Source organism: Pelmatolapia mariae, linkage group LG15, assembly GCF_036321145.2.
Source record: "Pelmatolapia mariae isolate MD_Pm_ZW linkage group LG15, Pm_UMD_F_2, whole genome shotgun sequence".
NCBI classification, from domain to species: domain Eukaryota; kingdom Metazoa; phylum Chordata; class Actinopteri; order Cichliformes; family Cichlidae; genus Pelmatolapia; species Pelmatolapia mariae.
This window is the reverse complement of record NC_086240.1, coordinates 13,911,713-13,926,050: the sequence shown is the minus strand read 5'-3', so window position 1 is coordinate 13,926,050 and position 14,338 is coordinate 13,911,713. Positions and strand designations below refer to the sequence as shown.

General features: G+C 42.3%; 1 protein-coding gene across 7 annotated transcripts in view; it reads left to right on the top strand.

Annotated features, from left to right (window-relative positions):
* syne1a (spectrin repeat containing, nuclear envelope 1a) overlaps positions 1–14,338 on the top strand; it is a 134,586-nt gene that overhangs the window by 50,638 nt on the left and 69,610 nt on the right. For 6 of the 7 annotated variants that reach the window (XM_063496078.1, XM_063496080.1, XM_063496079.1 and 3 more), the window contains 10 exons: positions 642–754; positions 1,042–1,247; positions 1,360–1,521; positions 1,618–1,897; positions 2,060–2,232; positions 3,437–3,746; positions 3,863–4,027; positions 5,393–5,752; positions 7,195–7,331; positions 12,810–12,987. In XM_063496078.1, coding sequence (XP_063352148.1) covers positions 642–754; positions 1,042–1,247; positions 1,360–1,521; positions 1,618–1,897; positions 2,060–2,232; positions 3,437–3,746; positions 3,863–4,027; positions 5,393–5,752; positions 7,195–7,331; positions 12,810–12,987 — 2,084 coding nt within the window. Of the gene's footprint in view, positions 1–641; positions 755–1,041; positions 1,248–1,359; positions 1,522–1,617; positions 1,898–2,059; positions 2,233–3,436; positions 3,747–3,862; positions 4,028–5,392; positions 5,753–6,996; positions 7,015–7,194; positions 7,332–12,809; positions 12,988–14,338 lie in introns of those variants that run through there. The other variant, XM_063496084.1, reaches the window with a different exon arrangement.

Sequence of the window (14,338 nt, the reverse complement as noted above, 5' to 3'; positions counted from 1 at the left end):
TTTGCTTGGATTTTGTTTGTGGCGTTGATGATGTATCAGCTAATTTACAAAAGGTGCTTAATTCTTCTTCATTCTGATGCACCGAGCGATCTTATCTATCAGTAATAGTAAGTAGCCGCAATAACTTATTCCCTGATGAGGACAAATTAAAATTTTTAATAACACTTAAAATGCCATAATCACCCAATCAAACATTGCACTGTTACACGAAGCAGAGCCATTTGTTCGTGTTAGTAGTGCAACAGATTTGCTGTTGATTATCCTACATTTTCCCCAGAGCGCACTCAATCCGCCCACTACAGCCCACACTCCATTGACACACATGCTGTCAGGTACACTGGTGCACTCTCACTGCGCCGACACACACCTGTGCCTCGGAGAGTAATGTCGCTCTCGTCACATCTGCTCTCGAGGGACTCATTTTGGGCTTGTTGCCAAGGCAACCTAGCACTCCATAGCGTGGACACGCCCACACTTTCCATCTGCCTTAACACACTGCCTGCTCTCACACTTCTTCTTCAGGTTTCTTCACTTTAAAATGTTTTTTCTGCCATAATCTGCAACACATCCATCTTCCTCGACTTGTCGCTGTATGTTTCTTTGGCTTTTAACTCATCTCTTCTTCCTGTTCCCTCAATCAGAGCTTGTCCAAGACTTCAAATCCTGGCTAGCGATTCTGAAGTTGGAGCTGAAAGAATGCTCTAACCAGTCAGGAGATGTTGTCCTCCTAGGAGCCAAGTTACAAAGGTTAAAGGTACGTTACTTGTTGCTCTTTTTCTCTGTGCAGATGTAAGGGCTATGAACATATTCCACTTCTAGGGAGGTTGACTTGTTGATATGAGCATGCTACAGTATAAACAATTTATATTTTTAGAAACATATATCTGTACCTTCCACATAATTTATTAGTATAAGTCATAAGTTTAAACTGGGCTTGTAAATAATAAACACTTAGAGTTGTTTAAATGGATGAAAACACACAAAAAAGTCCCGATCTGAAGATTTTGGCTTTTTATTTAGAGACACATCCTACGTTCACAGGTATCACTTCAGCGGATTTCAGAGGGTGAGGAGCGCCTCTCTCAGGTTTGTAAAGAGGCTGGGAAACTCCAGCTCCACCTACCTAAAGCTGGAGCAGCGCAAGTTCAAGAGAACCTCTCTGCCTGCCAGCGAGAGTGGAGGAGCTTTCTGGATGGTTGTTATCAGAGCAAGCTGGACTTGGAGGAGAGCGTTGGTCTTCTGAAAAAGTAACACCCTCACTTATGGTTATTTCTTGCTTTTATACAAAGGAATTTGAATCAGATAGAAATATGGCTCTCATTGATTCTTTTTTTTCTTCCTTCCCCTCTTTTCCCATAGTTTTGACAACTGCGTGCAGGGTATAAGAGACTGGCTGAAGCAGATGGATCTCAGCCTTAAGGCTGAGCCAGTTCTTGGGGGAGAAAGTCAGCAAGGAGCCCCAGACACCACAGAAGAGCTGGAGAGGATGGAGCAACTCCATAAGGAACTGACAGAAAGAAGGTTTGTATATGAGGGTGTCTGTGGCCATATGCTATACATGTCACAGCATAAGCTACTGAATATTCAGAACAATAATATATCATTTTCTTTTGTAAGGGAGTCTATTGAGCGACTCTGCCAGGAAGCCCAGGCTCTATCTGAGGCAGGCCGGGGGTCAGGAGGAGAGGTCAGAGTAACAGGCCAGCTACAGATGGAGCACCAGGCCCTACTGAAGGCAGCCAGGGAGAGGCTCAGAGGCTGCCAGGAGAGCCAGGCTTTTGGAGACACTCTCCAGGGGGTTTGGGCCTGGCTGGAGGAGATCCAGGAGCGACTGGGTACAGTCGACAGCACGATGGGGACCAAAGAGCAGTTAGAGCAAAGGCTGGAGACGGTGCAGGTGAGAGGACAACAAGACTACATCTGCATGTATTCTTTATTTAGGTAATTCACCTTTATTACAATCTAGTTTTTCCAGTGAACACAAGAGGGGGCTGTTTGCTTAAGATATATTTATATATATTTTATTTTTATTTTTTACTCTGAATGTCTGTTTGGACAGGATATCCTGCTTTTGAAGGGAGAGGGTGAGGTCAAGTTAAATATGGCAATGGGTAAAGGTGAGCTCGCCCTGCGCAGCTATGGCGCCGCCGGACAGGAAGTGGTTCGCGCTCAGCTGCAGGAACTGGAGGACGCATGGGCTACACTGCTTGTGACAGCCATGAGTTGCCACAGGTACAACTACTCACTTTAACTATCACCTGCAATTTGTTATAAACTACAAATCATAATCTAATTAGTAAAGAAGCATTCCTGCCTTTAACTAATTTTGCATGCAGTTATAGAATGCATGTATGCTTTTGGATAAAGCACTTTGGTTACCACTGTCACCTAACATCAAGAAGTTTCCACGTTTGAACCCTAACCGGGGCTTTTCTGTGTGGAGTTTGCATGTTCTCTCTGTGCATGGGTGGGTTTCCTCTGGATACTCCTCAAGGTATGCAAAAATATGCATGTTAGGCTAATTCCTGGTTCTAAATTGGCCATGGATGTGATGCAGATAAAGTGCTTAAAATTCAAAAAGCACTGTATGGATATGTGGGTAAATTTGGCTTGTAGAGTGAAGCACTTTGACTGGTCAGTGAGACTAGATGAGCTCAATATAAATGCCAGTCAATCCCCATTTCTCTGCCACTGAAACATTTGCCCATGAACATTTAAGAGAGGATTTTTCTGTTTGCCAAAAAAAAAAACTCTCTTAGGAACAGGTTATTTTCATCACCATAGATTGATGTGTCAGTGCTGTTAATTACCATTAGGTTAAATAAATAATGAGAAGTATGTGTCTCATTTTCCAACTGTGACTGATGTGTCTTAGTATGTGCTCTCGGGTGTGTTTGTGTGCATGCTTGACGGCATGCACGTGCATCAGTTTGTGTGTGTGTGTCTAATTGACCAATTATGGCCCCTCCTAGAAAAAAAATTGATCCCATTAGGGACTAAATGGTGGATGGCAAACAGTGGGTCACACATGCGGTGTGTTTGTGTTGAAAGGGGAGAGGGATAACAGGAGGCGAGGGGTAGCAGGTGAATTAGAGGTGTGTGTGAGTATGTGGATATTGGCACTATTTGCACAGGCAGGGGTAACAGATGGCAAGGAAAATTATGGGTGTGTGTCTGTGTCCTTGTGTGTTTTGAACCTCCTGATAAAAGAGGAGAAAGGCTTTAAGCCAGTATTACTGCCAGTTTGTGCTTCTTCTGCAATGCTGCAAATGTACAGGAGAGTAAAAAGGTGTAAAAAGATTTTTATGCACCAAGATTTAAATTAAGCAGTCTACACATGTAGTTGTAAAAGATTTCATGTGTTTTTTTATTTTCTATTTTTTTTTTACACCATATGTAAAAGTGTATGATTAGAGATCTACTGTTCTGTCTCCAGTCGATTAGAGTGGACTGTGTCTCAGTGGGGAGGATACCTTGAGAGTGCTGCCCAACTGCGCTGCTGGATGGAGGTTGTGGAGCGGGAGGTGTGTGCCCCTCTCACCCCTCAGCCAGGACCTAGAGAAAAAGCCTCACAGCTGGAGAGACTCCGTGCTCTGCTGGCTGATCTAGAAGACCACCAGATGGCGCTGTCCACACTGGAGGAAAAAGCCAGAGAACTCTTCAAGAAGACTGGTGATGCCAGCTTTAACCATGGTGCTCGCACCCAGCTGCAGGTGCAGTTTGACAACCTCACAGCTTTGGTGGAGGTACAAAACATCTGCCTTTATTTATTAATTTACAATGTAAATGACCTTCAACCTCTTTCACCTTGATCAAGGCTTTCGGTAATATAACGCGTACATTTTTTGTGTTTATTCTATAGGAGAGAGTACGTCTTGCGCAGGCAGTGGTGTTGGAGCACCAGGACTACCTGGAGGCTGTTAGAGAGCTCACTGATTGGCTAATGACTGCAGGGGAGGAGCTACAGCACTGGTCTGACACATCAGGAGACTCCACATCCATCAAAAAGAAACTGTCAGAAGTTAGGGTAAGGAAGACAGACATTTGTTGGTCACCTCAAGCATTTCCATTCTGTGCTTACGGCCCTTTTTCGGGGACAAATCATAGAGGGTTGCAGGTTATTTCAGCCCACATAAATTAAATGATAAAACTGTAGAGAAGACACAAGTGCACGGATGCTAAAACAGTATCAGCTAAACAATCTAAAATTTATTTGGCACAATCTGAAATCTCTTGAACGACTCCATGTTAACAGCACATGGTACATGTTGGCTTTATTGTCTTTTAGTTATAAACTTACATTTTTGGAGAATAATAACTTGGCTGGACATCTTGTAGGAATTTGTTGAGATAATTGATGTGTAACAGGCACTAATTACACATCTATTAAAGAAGGATTAACTCTTTAAACCCAATATAGACATAATGATTCTCAGTGCAGTATCAGCGACTCTTGTGTGGAAGAGATGTTTAACTTTTTTAAGAATTCTTTGTCTTTGGCTCTTCTGCATGCTTGAAATGTGTGTGCTGTTCTTTGTTTTGTTTTGTTTTTTTAATCCACGCCCAGTTCTTGTGAAGATAACTGATTGCTGAATTATCTGAACCCATTTGATGAATACATTTTCACTATGAAGGAGAGCAAATTATGCGGGGAATTGGAATTGGTTCTCAGCTTGTTCCCATATCAGAGCCAAATATCTCAATCTCTCATGATGCATTTTACTGCCAATGCAGTATAATATGGTTTATGGTCGTGTGTAAAAGGAAAAAAGAAAAGGAGCAATGAATTTAATGCTAAATCTTTCCCTGCTCGATAATTCTGCGATTACAGAGGAGAGAAAATATGTGAGGAAAAATTGATTTGCATTTAAATTTTACACATGGGTACTAATTATCACATTATAAATGTGTGTCGGCAGAGCTATGCTGTGTGAACCATTACAGTAGAAGAGGAGATATGACGTCTTGTGTACACAAGCTAGTTTTCATTTTTTATTTAGTGTCAAGGTTGATCTTCATAGCAGTCTTCTCCCTTTTTAATCCCTTTATCAGCTCACTGCTATCGCATCACACTGAAGTGTTTTTCACATCATCTGCCTGGCTTTCCCTTAGAGAGTAAGAGGTGAAGAGGGAAGGAGAGGGAAAAAAATCACTAACAGAGTGATATTACTGATATGGAAATTAAAAATACAGCAAATCAGAATAACTGGTGCACTGACAGAATCAAAGAAGTAGATATAAACATGTAAGGTGATGAAGCAGGGGACATCTGATGAAAACACTATACGGCAGCTTTAAATAGACACCAGCACAGCCAGAGATTGTGGTTTCCTTAGCCACAGTTTCCGTAGCAACTTTGTCTCTTACCTACCTACCCTCTTTATCTCACCAGGAGCGCGTGGAGTGTCGACTTCTGGAGGGCCGCGACCGCCTCAGCCGGGTACGTCGCAGCGCGGCGTCCACAGCGGAGCACACGGCAGCGGGAGGCTGCGAGGCCATGGATCGACAGCTGGGGGCGCTGTGCCACGCTCTGGAGCAATGGGAAGGGGCCGCTTTGAGGGCCCGGGATAGCTTGGAGGGGGCCCTGTCCGCTGCCGCGGCTTCCGAAGAGGAATATAACCGTCTGACCGCCCAGTTGGAGGAAGAGTTAAAAGTGTTTGATGGACGTCTGAGGGGGTGGAGCCAGGAGCTGGTTAAAGCTGAAGGGCAGAGTAACGGCGAGGAGGCTGTGGTGGGATGGCAGCTGGCTAAGGTACTATAGAATTTAAATAAACATAATGACAAGAGAGCCTGAATTATTCTCTGTTCATTTTCTCACAATGGTGCATTTAAAAAAACAGCATCAATAATAAAAACTCGCTGGGGTGGGTGAAAGCTGACAGCGGCTATGCTGCCGTCCTATGATTAGCATTGTTTAATACAAAGTACACACACAGACACACACAGACCCTCTGCAATTAGCCATGCTTTCTCTGTCAGTAATTATCCATTCTATTTGTAAATCCTAAAAACAGATTAGTTTGTAAATCAGCTTTACTGGAATGATGAACGAGTGACAGCCACAATCCCATCACTTCCCCTGGTTTCCTGCTCATTCTGTCTTCCCTGCTGTCCCCTCTACCCCTCCCCGCTTTGTCTTTTTTAACCATTATTTTCCACTATCTCTCCCTCCCAAACATTCCCTCATTGTTTCTCCCGCCTATACTCCGACTTGGTTGAACTGAAGTGTGCTGAGATGTCCTTCTTGGCTGCAGGGGTTCTTTCTTAGATGCTTGTGCTCCTCACCTCCCCTGCTGCTCTGTTTCTAACCTCCACAGGATGTTTACAGTGTGACAATTTCTCTGTATTGTCAAGGCCGTGCCAACACGTTCAGCCCTATACTTCTCCGGGCTTCTTCAGCCATGCCTTTCTCCGGTTTTCCTCAATTTGGGACTGTCAAAGAACAGAGGAGGAGTTTTTATTTTTTTTCTTTCCCCTCCTCCGCTTCTCGTTCTCCTCCTTCTCCAGCCTGTTTCCTGTGTCCGGCCTTGTTTTCGTTACGCGCTTGTTTGTGTGCGTTTGAACCAATTCTACATCTGTGAGGGCTGACAGCTGAATTCCACTGGGAGAGAGCGTGAGAGAGTCATCGGGAGGAAAAATGTGTGCGAGGGAATAAGTGGAAGGAGTGGGAGGAGGGAGACAGAAAGAGGAGAGAGCGAGAGAGTGGGGTAGAGAAAGAAGTAGAACCGCCGTAGGAGGGGGGAGGGAGGGAGGAAAGGAAAGGAGAAGAGGGAGACGGGAGCAGCGAGTCCACAGGAGCAGGGAGGGAGGGTTGTTTTAATCGTCATACGTCAGAGAGTGAGTGAGAGTCACACAGCGAGAGAGAGAAAGCTTGTACATATTTCATGGGACAGGATTTCATGACTGTGTGAGTGCAGAATGTGAGGCACGCTGAGGCGAGCTGGAGACCGTTATCCACAGCTCCTTCCTGCCACACTCCGCCAGGAACAGCAATGCTTTTGTACAGGCAGCACTGTGAGTATGTGTTTGAGCGTCTGTGTGCGCGGTTTGAATGTGAGAAGAGCGAAAACGACTGAGGCAGGGTGTGAATAGGAATGCGAGCGCACTTATTGGAGGGTGTCATGCAGATCCGTTGGGTGCTTGTGTTTCCTTGTCACACACACACTGAGCTGGTGTCTGATTTGTGCCGTTTAGGATATACTGGAGGGCTTGCAGAGCGCCGAGCCGATGGCGGAGAAGTTGAAAGGCCAACTGAATGACCTGGTGCGATACTCCAGAGACCTCGGCTCACAGTCAGACCGGGTCACGGCGCTAATCAAACAGCACAACAGGTGAGAGGAACCTTTCTGCTGTAGTGATGTGATGTGTGTGAGGGAGAATTACTCCTTGGAGTGTTTGTGGATGTAAAACGAAACACTGACTGATTAACTACAGTTTATTCATGATGTCTTTTGCTTCATGTCTGTGTGATGAGGCCAAAAGCTGCTTTTTTCAAATGTAGATAGAAATGGCCCCAACTTGAACTTCCCAACCTAAAAGCCAACAAAGTTATCCAAACAAATGCTCAAGGAAAGGTAATTCAGAGTCTCACTGGAGATGGAGATGAAGTAAAAGGTTTTCTCAAAAGTGAAGACGTTATCACACAGATTATATGAAAACTGTGGTTTAATATAGAACAAAAATATAAATTAGAGGAAGAACCTGGAGATACTTTGGACCAGAGATGAGAAACAATGGATACCAAATGGAATAACAGCACTGTGTACAGTAAGAAAAGATGGGAATTTTATGAGTTTTCAGGAGAAATTTAACATTATGCAACCATTCTCCAACCATAGTAGGAATCTACAATTTAAAGAAAAATAGAGTAATATCTGCATGGTACCAACAGAGGAAAGGAAATACAGCACATTATGTTAAACAGAAATGGGCAAAAAAGAACTAGGTGTGTATATTTCTCAAGATAAATGGCTGCCTGTATGGAGAACACAGCAATCTACTACATCATCATGTAGCTCAAGAGAAAACTGTTGGAAGGGTTGAATAAGATTCTTTGTCACCCCCAATATTAGACGTAAATTTCTAGTTTTCTCTAACAAAGCCTTATTAAAGACAATGTGAAGTAGTAAATGTAAACCATTCTCATGTCTTTTGGCTCTGCCCTGGCATTGTGCAGTTTTGGGAGAGTGTTCATTTATTTATTGTTAAAATTATGGGTTACAATATATACAGGATCATCTCTGGTGTTGCATTTTGGTGATATAGCAGGAAATATTGTGTTGAGAGAAGACATATGTTTGTTTAAAATCTTGTTAGCAGCCTGTGAAAAAGCCATCCTGGAGAGATGGTACAACCCAGACCCACTATAACAAGATGAATGGCTGTAAATAGTGAGTGAAATATATGTTATGGAGTAACCGACTCATAAGATCAGACAGGAACAGTGTTGAGAGATATGGACCATGTTTACACATCAATGACAGGGTGAGGACTGAAATATTAATGTCACAGGAACAAACTAGAGATAATCATTTCGGGATTTTTGTTATTTTGTTTTGTTTCACTTCTTTCTTTTGTGTATACCTGAAATGGAAAGGTGGTAACAATGTGTTTAAAAGTTATCTGATCAAAAAAAATGTTTTTGGAGGGTTTTTTTCAGCTAGGATGTTCAAATCAACCTCTATTGACCAATATGCTATATACATTTTATGGCAAAAGTAAAAAATAAATAAATAACATAAGACAAACAAATAAACAGGAAATAATCTAAATATGTTGAGGAAACTGAATAAAAATGAATTTCATTTGTTTAATTATAATATGCTAAAAGCAATAAGTGCAAACAAAGGCCATTGAAAAGGCATACTCTTCTTGACCCACTTGGATAGTGGAACAGTTAAAAGCAGTTGTTTTGGGGATCTGAGACCTTCTGCTTGGGTAGAGGACATTAGGTTCTAAAAATCAATCTGACAGGTGGCCAGTGCAGGGATTTTAGTACTGGTGTAATGTGTTTTCATTATCTGCTACCAGTTAGTCTCACTGCGGGATTCTGCAACTGCTGCATGATGAGATGAGGGCTGGTGCAGTAAAGGGTCAAAAATCCATCCTCGAGGAGAATAAACTGTTTGTAACACTCTTTATATGAGTGAGAGAAGGGATGCACTTAGCTGTGTCTGTCTGCCTAGTTTGCCTTTATGGACAGCTCCCTGTGTACATAGCAGACCTGTTGAGACCTTATTCAAGCAGTTGGCCTCTCTAATCATCTGATCCGAGTCTTTTGATATGAAATGACCACACTTTTTGAGCTCTTGAACTTCAGAACTACGTTCTGCAGTGGAGGCATGCATGTATGAGTACGTTGAGTAAAACCAGGACACTTCCAATGTTAAAGAAATTGTGTTTTGCCTAAAAAGTCTGCATTTTCTTCTGCAGTTATCTGTTTATAGAGAACGGAACCGAATTAATTCGATTTAGGTTTAAGTGCAAGGTCAAAGGTGATACCAAGATTTTTGCTACGGGCTTAAAGGTTTAGTGCTAATGGTCCTAAATGGCTAGCTAAAATAATCACACCTGTCTGTGTGTCATTTAGATGAAGACAGTTTTTTCTATAGAAATACACATCCTAAAATATTTGTGTGACATTGGATTATCATTTGAAAGATGCATTGTACTTGTGAAAAATAAAGCCTAACGGACACATAATGCAAAAAGGGACCTAAAATCAAATCCTGAGGTACTCCATAATTGATTGAGGCATTGGAAAAAGAGAAGCTTTATTAGCTATTAGTCAACAACCTAGCCAACCTTATCCTTTAGACAGTTTTTATTAAAAGGCTGTGATTAATACAGATGATCAAGTGATTATTCTAATTTTTTTTAAAGCTATAAATAGTTTCTTATGATGCAACGTGCAACATAACATATAAACAAGTTATCTGCTATTTATTATCAAAACTGTACGAGTATGTGATTCTGCAGATACCTGATACCTACCATATTTTTTATCTGGCATATTATATAAAAATTTGTCATTTTAATGATTCAATTAAACCTGTCCTCATAATTATTGTTGATGTCACACATTATTCCATATAACAGTCTTATAAACAGCTGTTCCATAACACGATAACAAGAGCGGGAAAGGAAAGTTCTCCTTAATTACAGCTCAAAAGCCAGGGCTATGTTTTATAAGCTCTTTTTTGTGTGCGTGTGCGTGTGTGTGTGTGCGTGTGTGTGTGTGCGTGTGTGTGCGTGTGTGTGTGTGTGTGTGTGTGTGCGCGCTTGTGGCCATCACACAGAGGTCTGACGTCCGTATCAGCCAGGTGAAGGTGAAAGGTGACGGACAACAACAGAGTCACCAGTTGCTAAGCGACATTTAACCGTCTTCCCTCACTTCCACTTATTGACTATGTTTGTGTCCTTCCCCAGTTTAATTTTATGCAACGCCGAGTGTAATTTTTTAGGGAAATTAAAAATGTTTGGAAGGTCTTTTTCTTCACACTGATACCCACTTTAGTCTCTTTACTGAGCTCTAATTGCCTGCTTTAAACCCTCAAGTGAGCCCGTGTTCAATGAGCACCACTTGTTTGTGAACGCACCGTGCAGTGCCTTTTCAAAAGAACAACAGTGCATACAAAAGAGCATGCACGCACACAGCCATGCATATTCAACGCATTCATGTACAAGTGTAAACTTCTACCGTAGCGCAAATGATCTCCTTTATTTGCTGCTTCTCTGAAGATTTACTGGCAGACAATCTTAGTGAGGTCAGCTTTTTGGAAATGCTTTGGCAGCTAATTGACGTTGACTGCTGATTGGCAAAACACCACCTTTCCTTATTCGTTTGGCTGTTTAGTCTGTAATAGACTTGGCCTGTGCGCTCTTTGCACCTGTCCTGCATTAAAGCGCTGCAGAAAGAAGAGTGCACAGACAGAATGAAAAAAAGGAGTCAGAGGAGAGGAGGAAAAGGCAGTAACTCCCCTCCGCCCCGCCTCCTCTTTATACCGCATGCCAGATTTTGTCTGTCACAGCAGAAAAAGTGCTTCTTTTACACCCGTGCTATCCCCACTGTGTTACCCTTTCATGCCCTCATCACACCATTAAAGCTCAAGAGTATCTGTGCCTGACTTTAATGCGTGTTTCAGTGCATTGAGATGCTACATGAGGACGGTGTGTTTTTTGCCTTGTTTTTCATACCTCTATTTCTGATAAGTAACCTTATTTCCCTGCTGTCATCCACTTCTCCCCCTTCCTCCTTTAACCTTCACACACTCCCCACAATGTGTGAAATCCAGTAATTGTTTTTCTTTTTTTGTCTTACATCATGTTTATATCTATTTTGACTGAAACCACATGTACATAGATTTTTTTTTCTTTATCCCAGACTTGAAAGAAAATAATTCTCCTGGTTGGTCATATAGCTTATCCATATATGAACTTGTATCCATGTTGGTCATAAAACATCTCACAATTTGCTTATGTAAATTTAGTGCCAGGGAGCATTGAGCAGAAGTGTGTGAAGGAGTATGGAGGTCAAGAAGACGGGTGTTTGTGTAGTGTGTCATGCTGGAGATTTGAATCTGAAATAAATTTTTTGTTGTTGCCATTTTATAGCTTTAAATAGCCTAATAGCTGAATTGTGATTATAAAAACACATAGCTGATTGTTGGTCTCATGACTGACTCAAAGCACCATCAACAAATTAAAAAAAAAAAAAGATCTCATCGCCCATCATTTTGTAGCTGACAGCTGGTCTCCCACCCCCTCATATGCCAATCAACAACATCCGCTCCCACTGGGCTGGTACTTTTGCTGCTGGGTCTTTTCTACTCTAAATCAACACACCAAGGCTCATTCACACATTCATAAAGGTCTTTATTTTGTACCCTTAAGTGCTTTCTGACTATCATGCACACACTTAGACTGCAGTCGATGGATTGGGAGAAATTTTGGGGTTCAGTATCTTGCCCATGGACACTTAAGCACAATTACTACAGGGGCTAGAGATCAAACCGCCAACCTTCCAGTTAGTAGACGACCCAGTCTACCTCCTGAGCTGCCAAAAATTTATTATCACGCTCTGTAAAGTTGGGAGTTGTCATCAAATTTCGCTGACATTTTCATTTTGTGTGTTCTGTTTGTGCATCCCTTTAGATTATTATGGTTTCTTGTGTTTTTAGCTATCCTTTAAAGCTTCAAATCTCAGTCTCATTCAACAAGTGATTTTATTATGCTTCAGTTACCTACCTGCTGTACCTTGTGGTTAATATATTAATAGCAGAAAAATTCCTCTGGATGAAAAGCTACATTCTCCTAAAATCCAAATTTGAAAGTGTACCTTTGATATGCTGTCAAGCCTCGCTGTAACCGCTTCCTCACATATCTCTTCCATCTCATCTCTTTCTTATAGCATCAAGCTGTCATGCCTCGTTCCCTCCATCTTGTCACCCATGTGAACTCTTGCCCCAGTCATATGTTGCCTCTCAACCCCCCTCCTACACGGTGCCCCTTAGCACCATCCCCCCGCTCTCCCTCTTTGCCCCAGCGCTCATTCCTTCCACTTCACCCACTTTGCCATTTCTCCACCTGCCCATTTCTCATCCCTGGCTCATCCTCCATGACATGAGTACAGTCTGGACAGTATCAGAGCATCAGCACGTGTCTCCTTTGTTTTGATGGACACATCGGCAGTAAACACTTCCTCTGTTTGTAGCTGCGTTCTTTCTTTGTTCATTTCTCACGGGAGATTTCAACCCATGAACAACAACTTAAATGAGGCCTTTTCTTTCTTTTCTTCTTCTTTCCTGCAGTCTGAGTCTTCGTGCATCCAGGGAATGTCAAAATAAGGAGCGCTTGTTGGAGCAAAGGTTTCGTGCAGCCCTTAGAGACTTCCAGCAGTGGCTGGTCAATGCCAAAATCAGCACTGCCAAATGCTTTGATGTGCCACAGACTGTCACAGAGGCCTCCTCTGCTTTGCAAAGGATTCAGGTAAGGGATATATTTTGCAAAACCCTTATTTACAGCTAAAAAAAATTAAATTCTTCCTGTGTGTGTGTGTGCGCGCGTGTGTGTGTGTGGGTTTTTTTTTTTTTAAGGGGACATATAACTGTAGTAAAATTGAAGTTCATCATCTTCTTTGCACAGGCGTTTTTCCAGGACAGACTTACCTGATGCAGGAATTAATCACAGATGTAATCACATTTTTGTCATATTATTCCAGGGCAGACTGAAGTAATACCAGCATATCAAGCAGTTTTTTTTGGATGGAAACGTAACTAAATATTACTGTAGTCAAGTCTTTTGAGAAATAACATTTTCAATAACTTGTTTTGTGCTCATTCATATTGATGTCTCAGAGCTGCCAGCCAGTGTGGCCGTATGATATTTTTTCTACAGGCAGATTGTTTCTGTGAGTGTCTGTTGATAGCAGAGGTAGGGAGTGTCATTTATTCACTTACATAAACCAGACTTTTCCTGCCTCTCGGGGTGATGATATTAACAAGCTTCTTGTCATAAAAGCCATTTGTCTGCTACTTGAGAAGCTGCAACCTTGCATCAGTTTGAGTCCACTTAAATCCACTCCTGCTAATTACAGACCGGTTCTCGCTTTTTATTTTCTGTCCATAGAGGCAGGCTAAGCAACAATATGGTACTACAAAGAAAAGCAAAAGATGTAGTAGTTAAACAATCAATCCTCTTTCATTGGATGTTTGCTCAAAGGGAAGCGTGTGTGAACATGCCCACTGTTGAGTGTCTGCTGGTGGGCTTGTTGGAGTGATGGGACCTGCAGTAGCCTGGATAAGCTAGAAATGGGCTCATAGCCAAAAGGGATAAGAGAAAGCTCCACAGCGGGGTCTCTCTGCCTTTCTCTTCAAAATATCTGTGTGTCTCTCTTTCTGAGAAGTCTCTGAGATTCTGGCAGGTCTGGCAGCCTCTTCAGAGCACCGCAGGGCTCTGGCTAATAGTCAGCTGCTTGTCTGTGAAGGTGGACATCCCCACATCCATGCACCACATTACTATCAAGCAATGCGCTATTATTTCTAAACTCTGCATTCTCAGACCATATTTTGGAGCTCTTAGATGATCGACGAAGCAGTGAATCAACAGTTAGGTGGTCAGGGAGAGTGAGTTCAAAATGGCAAAGCAGCGTGTGCTTATTTGACAAAATAATTTGCTGGAAATCCTCTGCAGGGGTTTAGCAAAGTCTGCTCCTTTAGAAGTTTCTAGTTTTTTGGATGAGAGGGATTTTCATACTTTCTGACTATCGGAGGGGAGAGAGGCAATCATGTTTTATTTATTATTGACTTGGTGAGGAATGTGGAACAATGTTTCCACATGG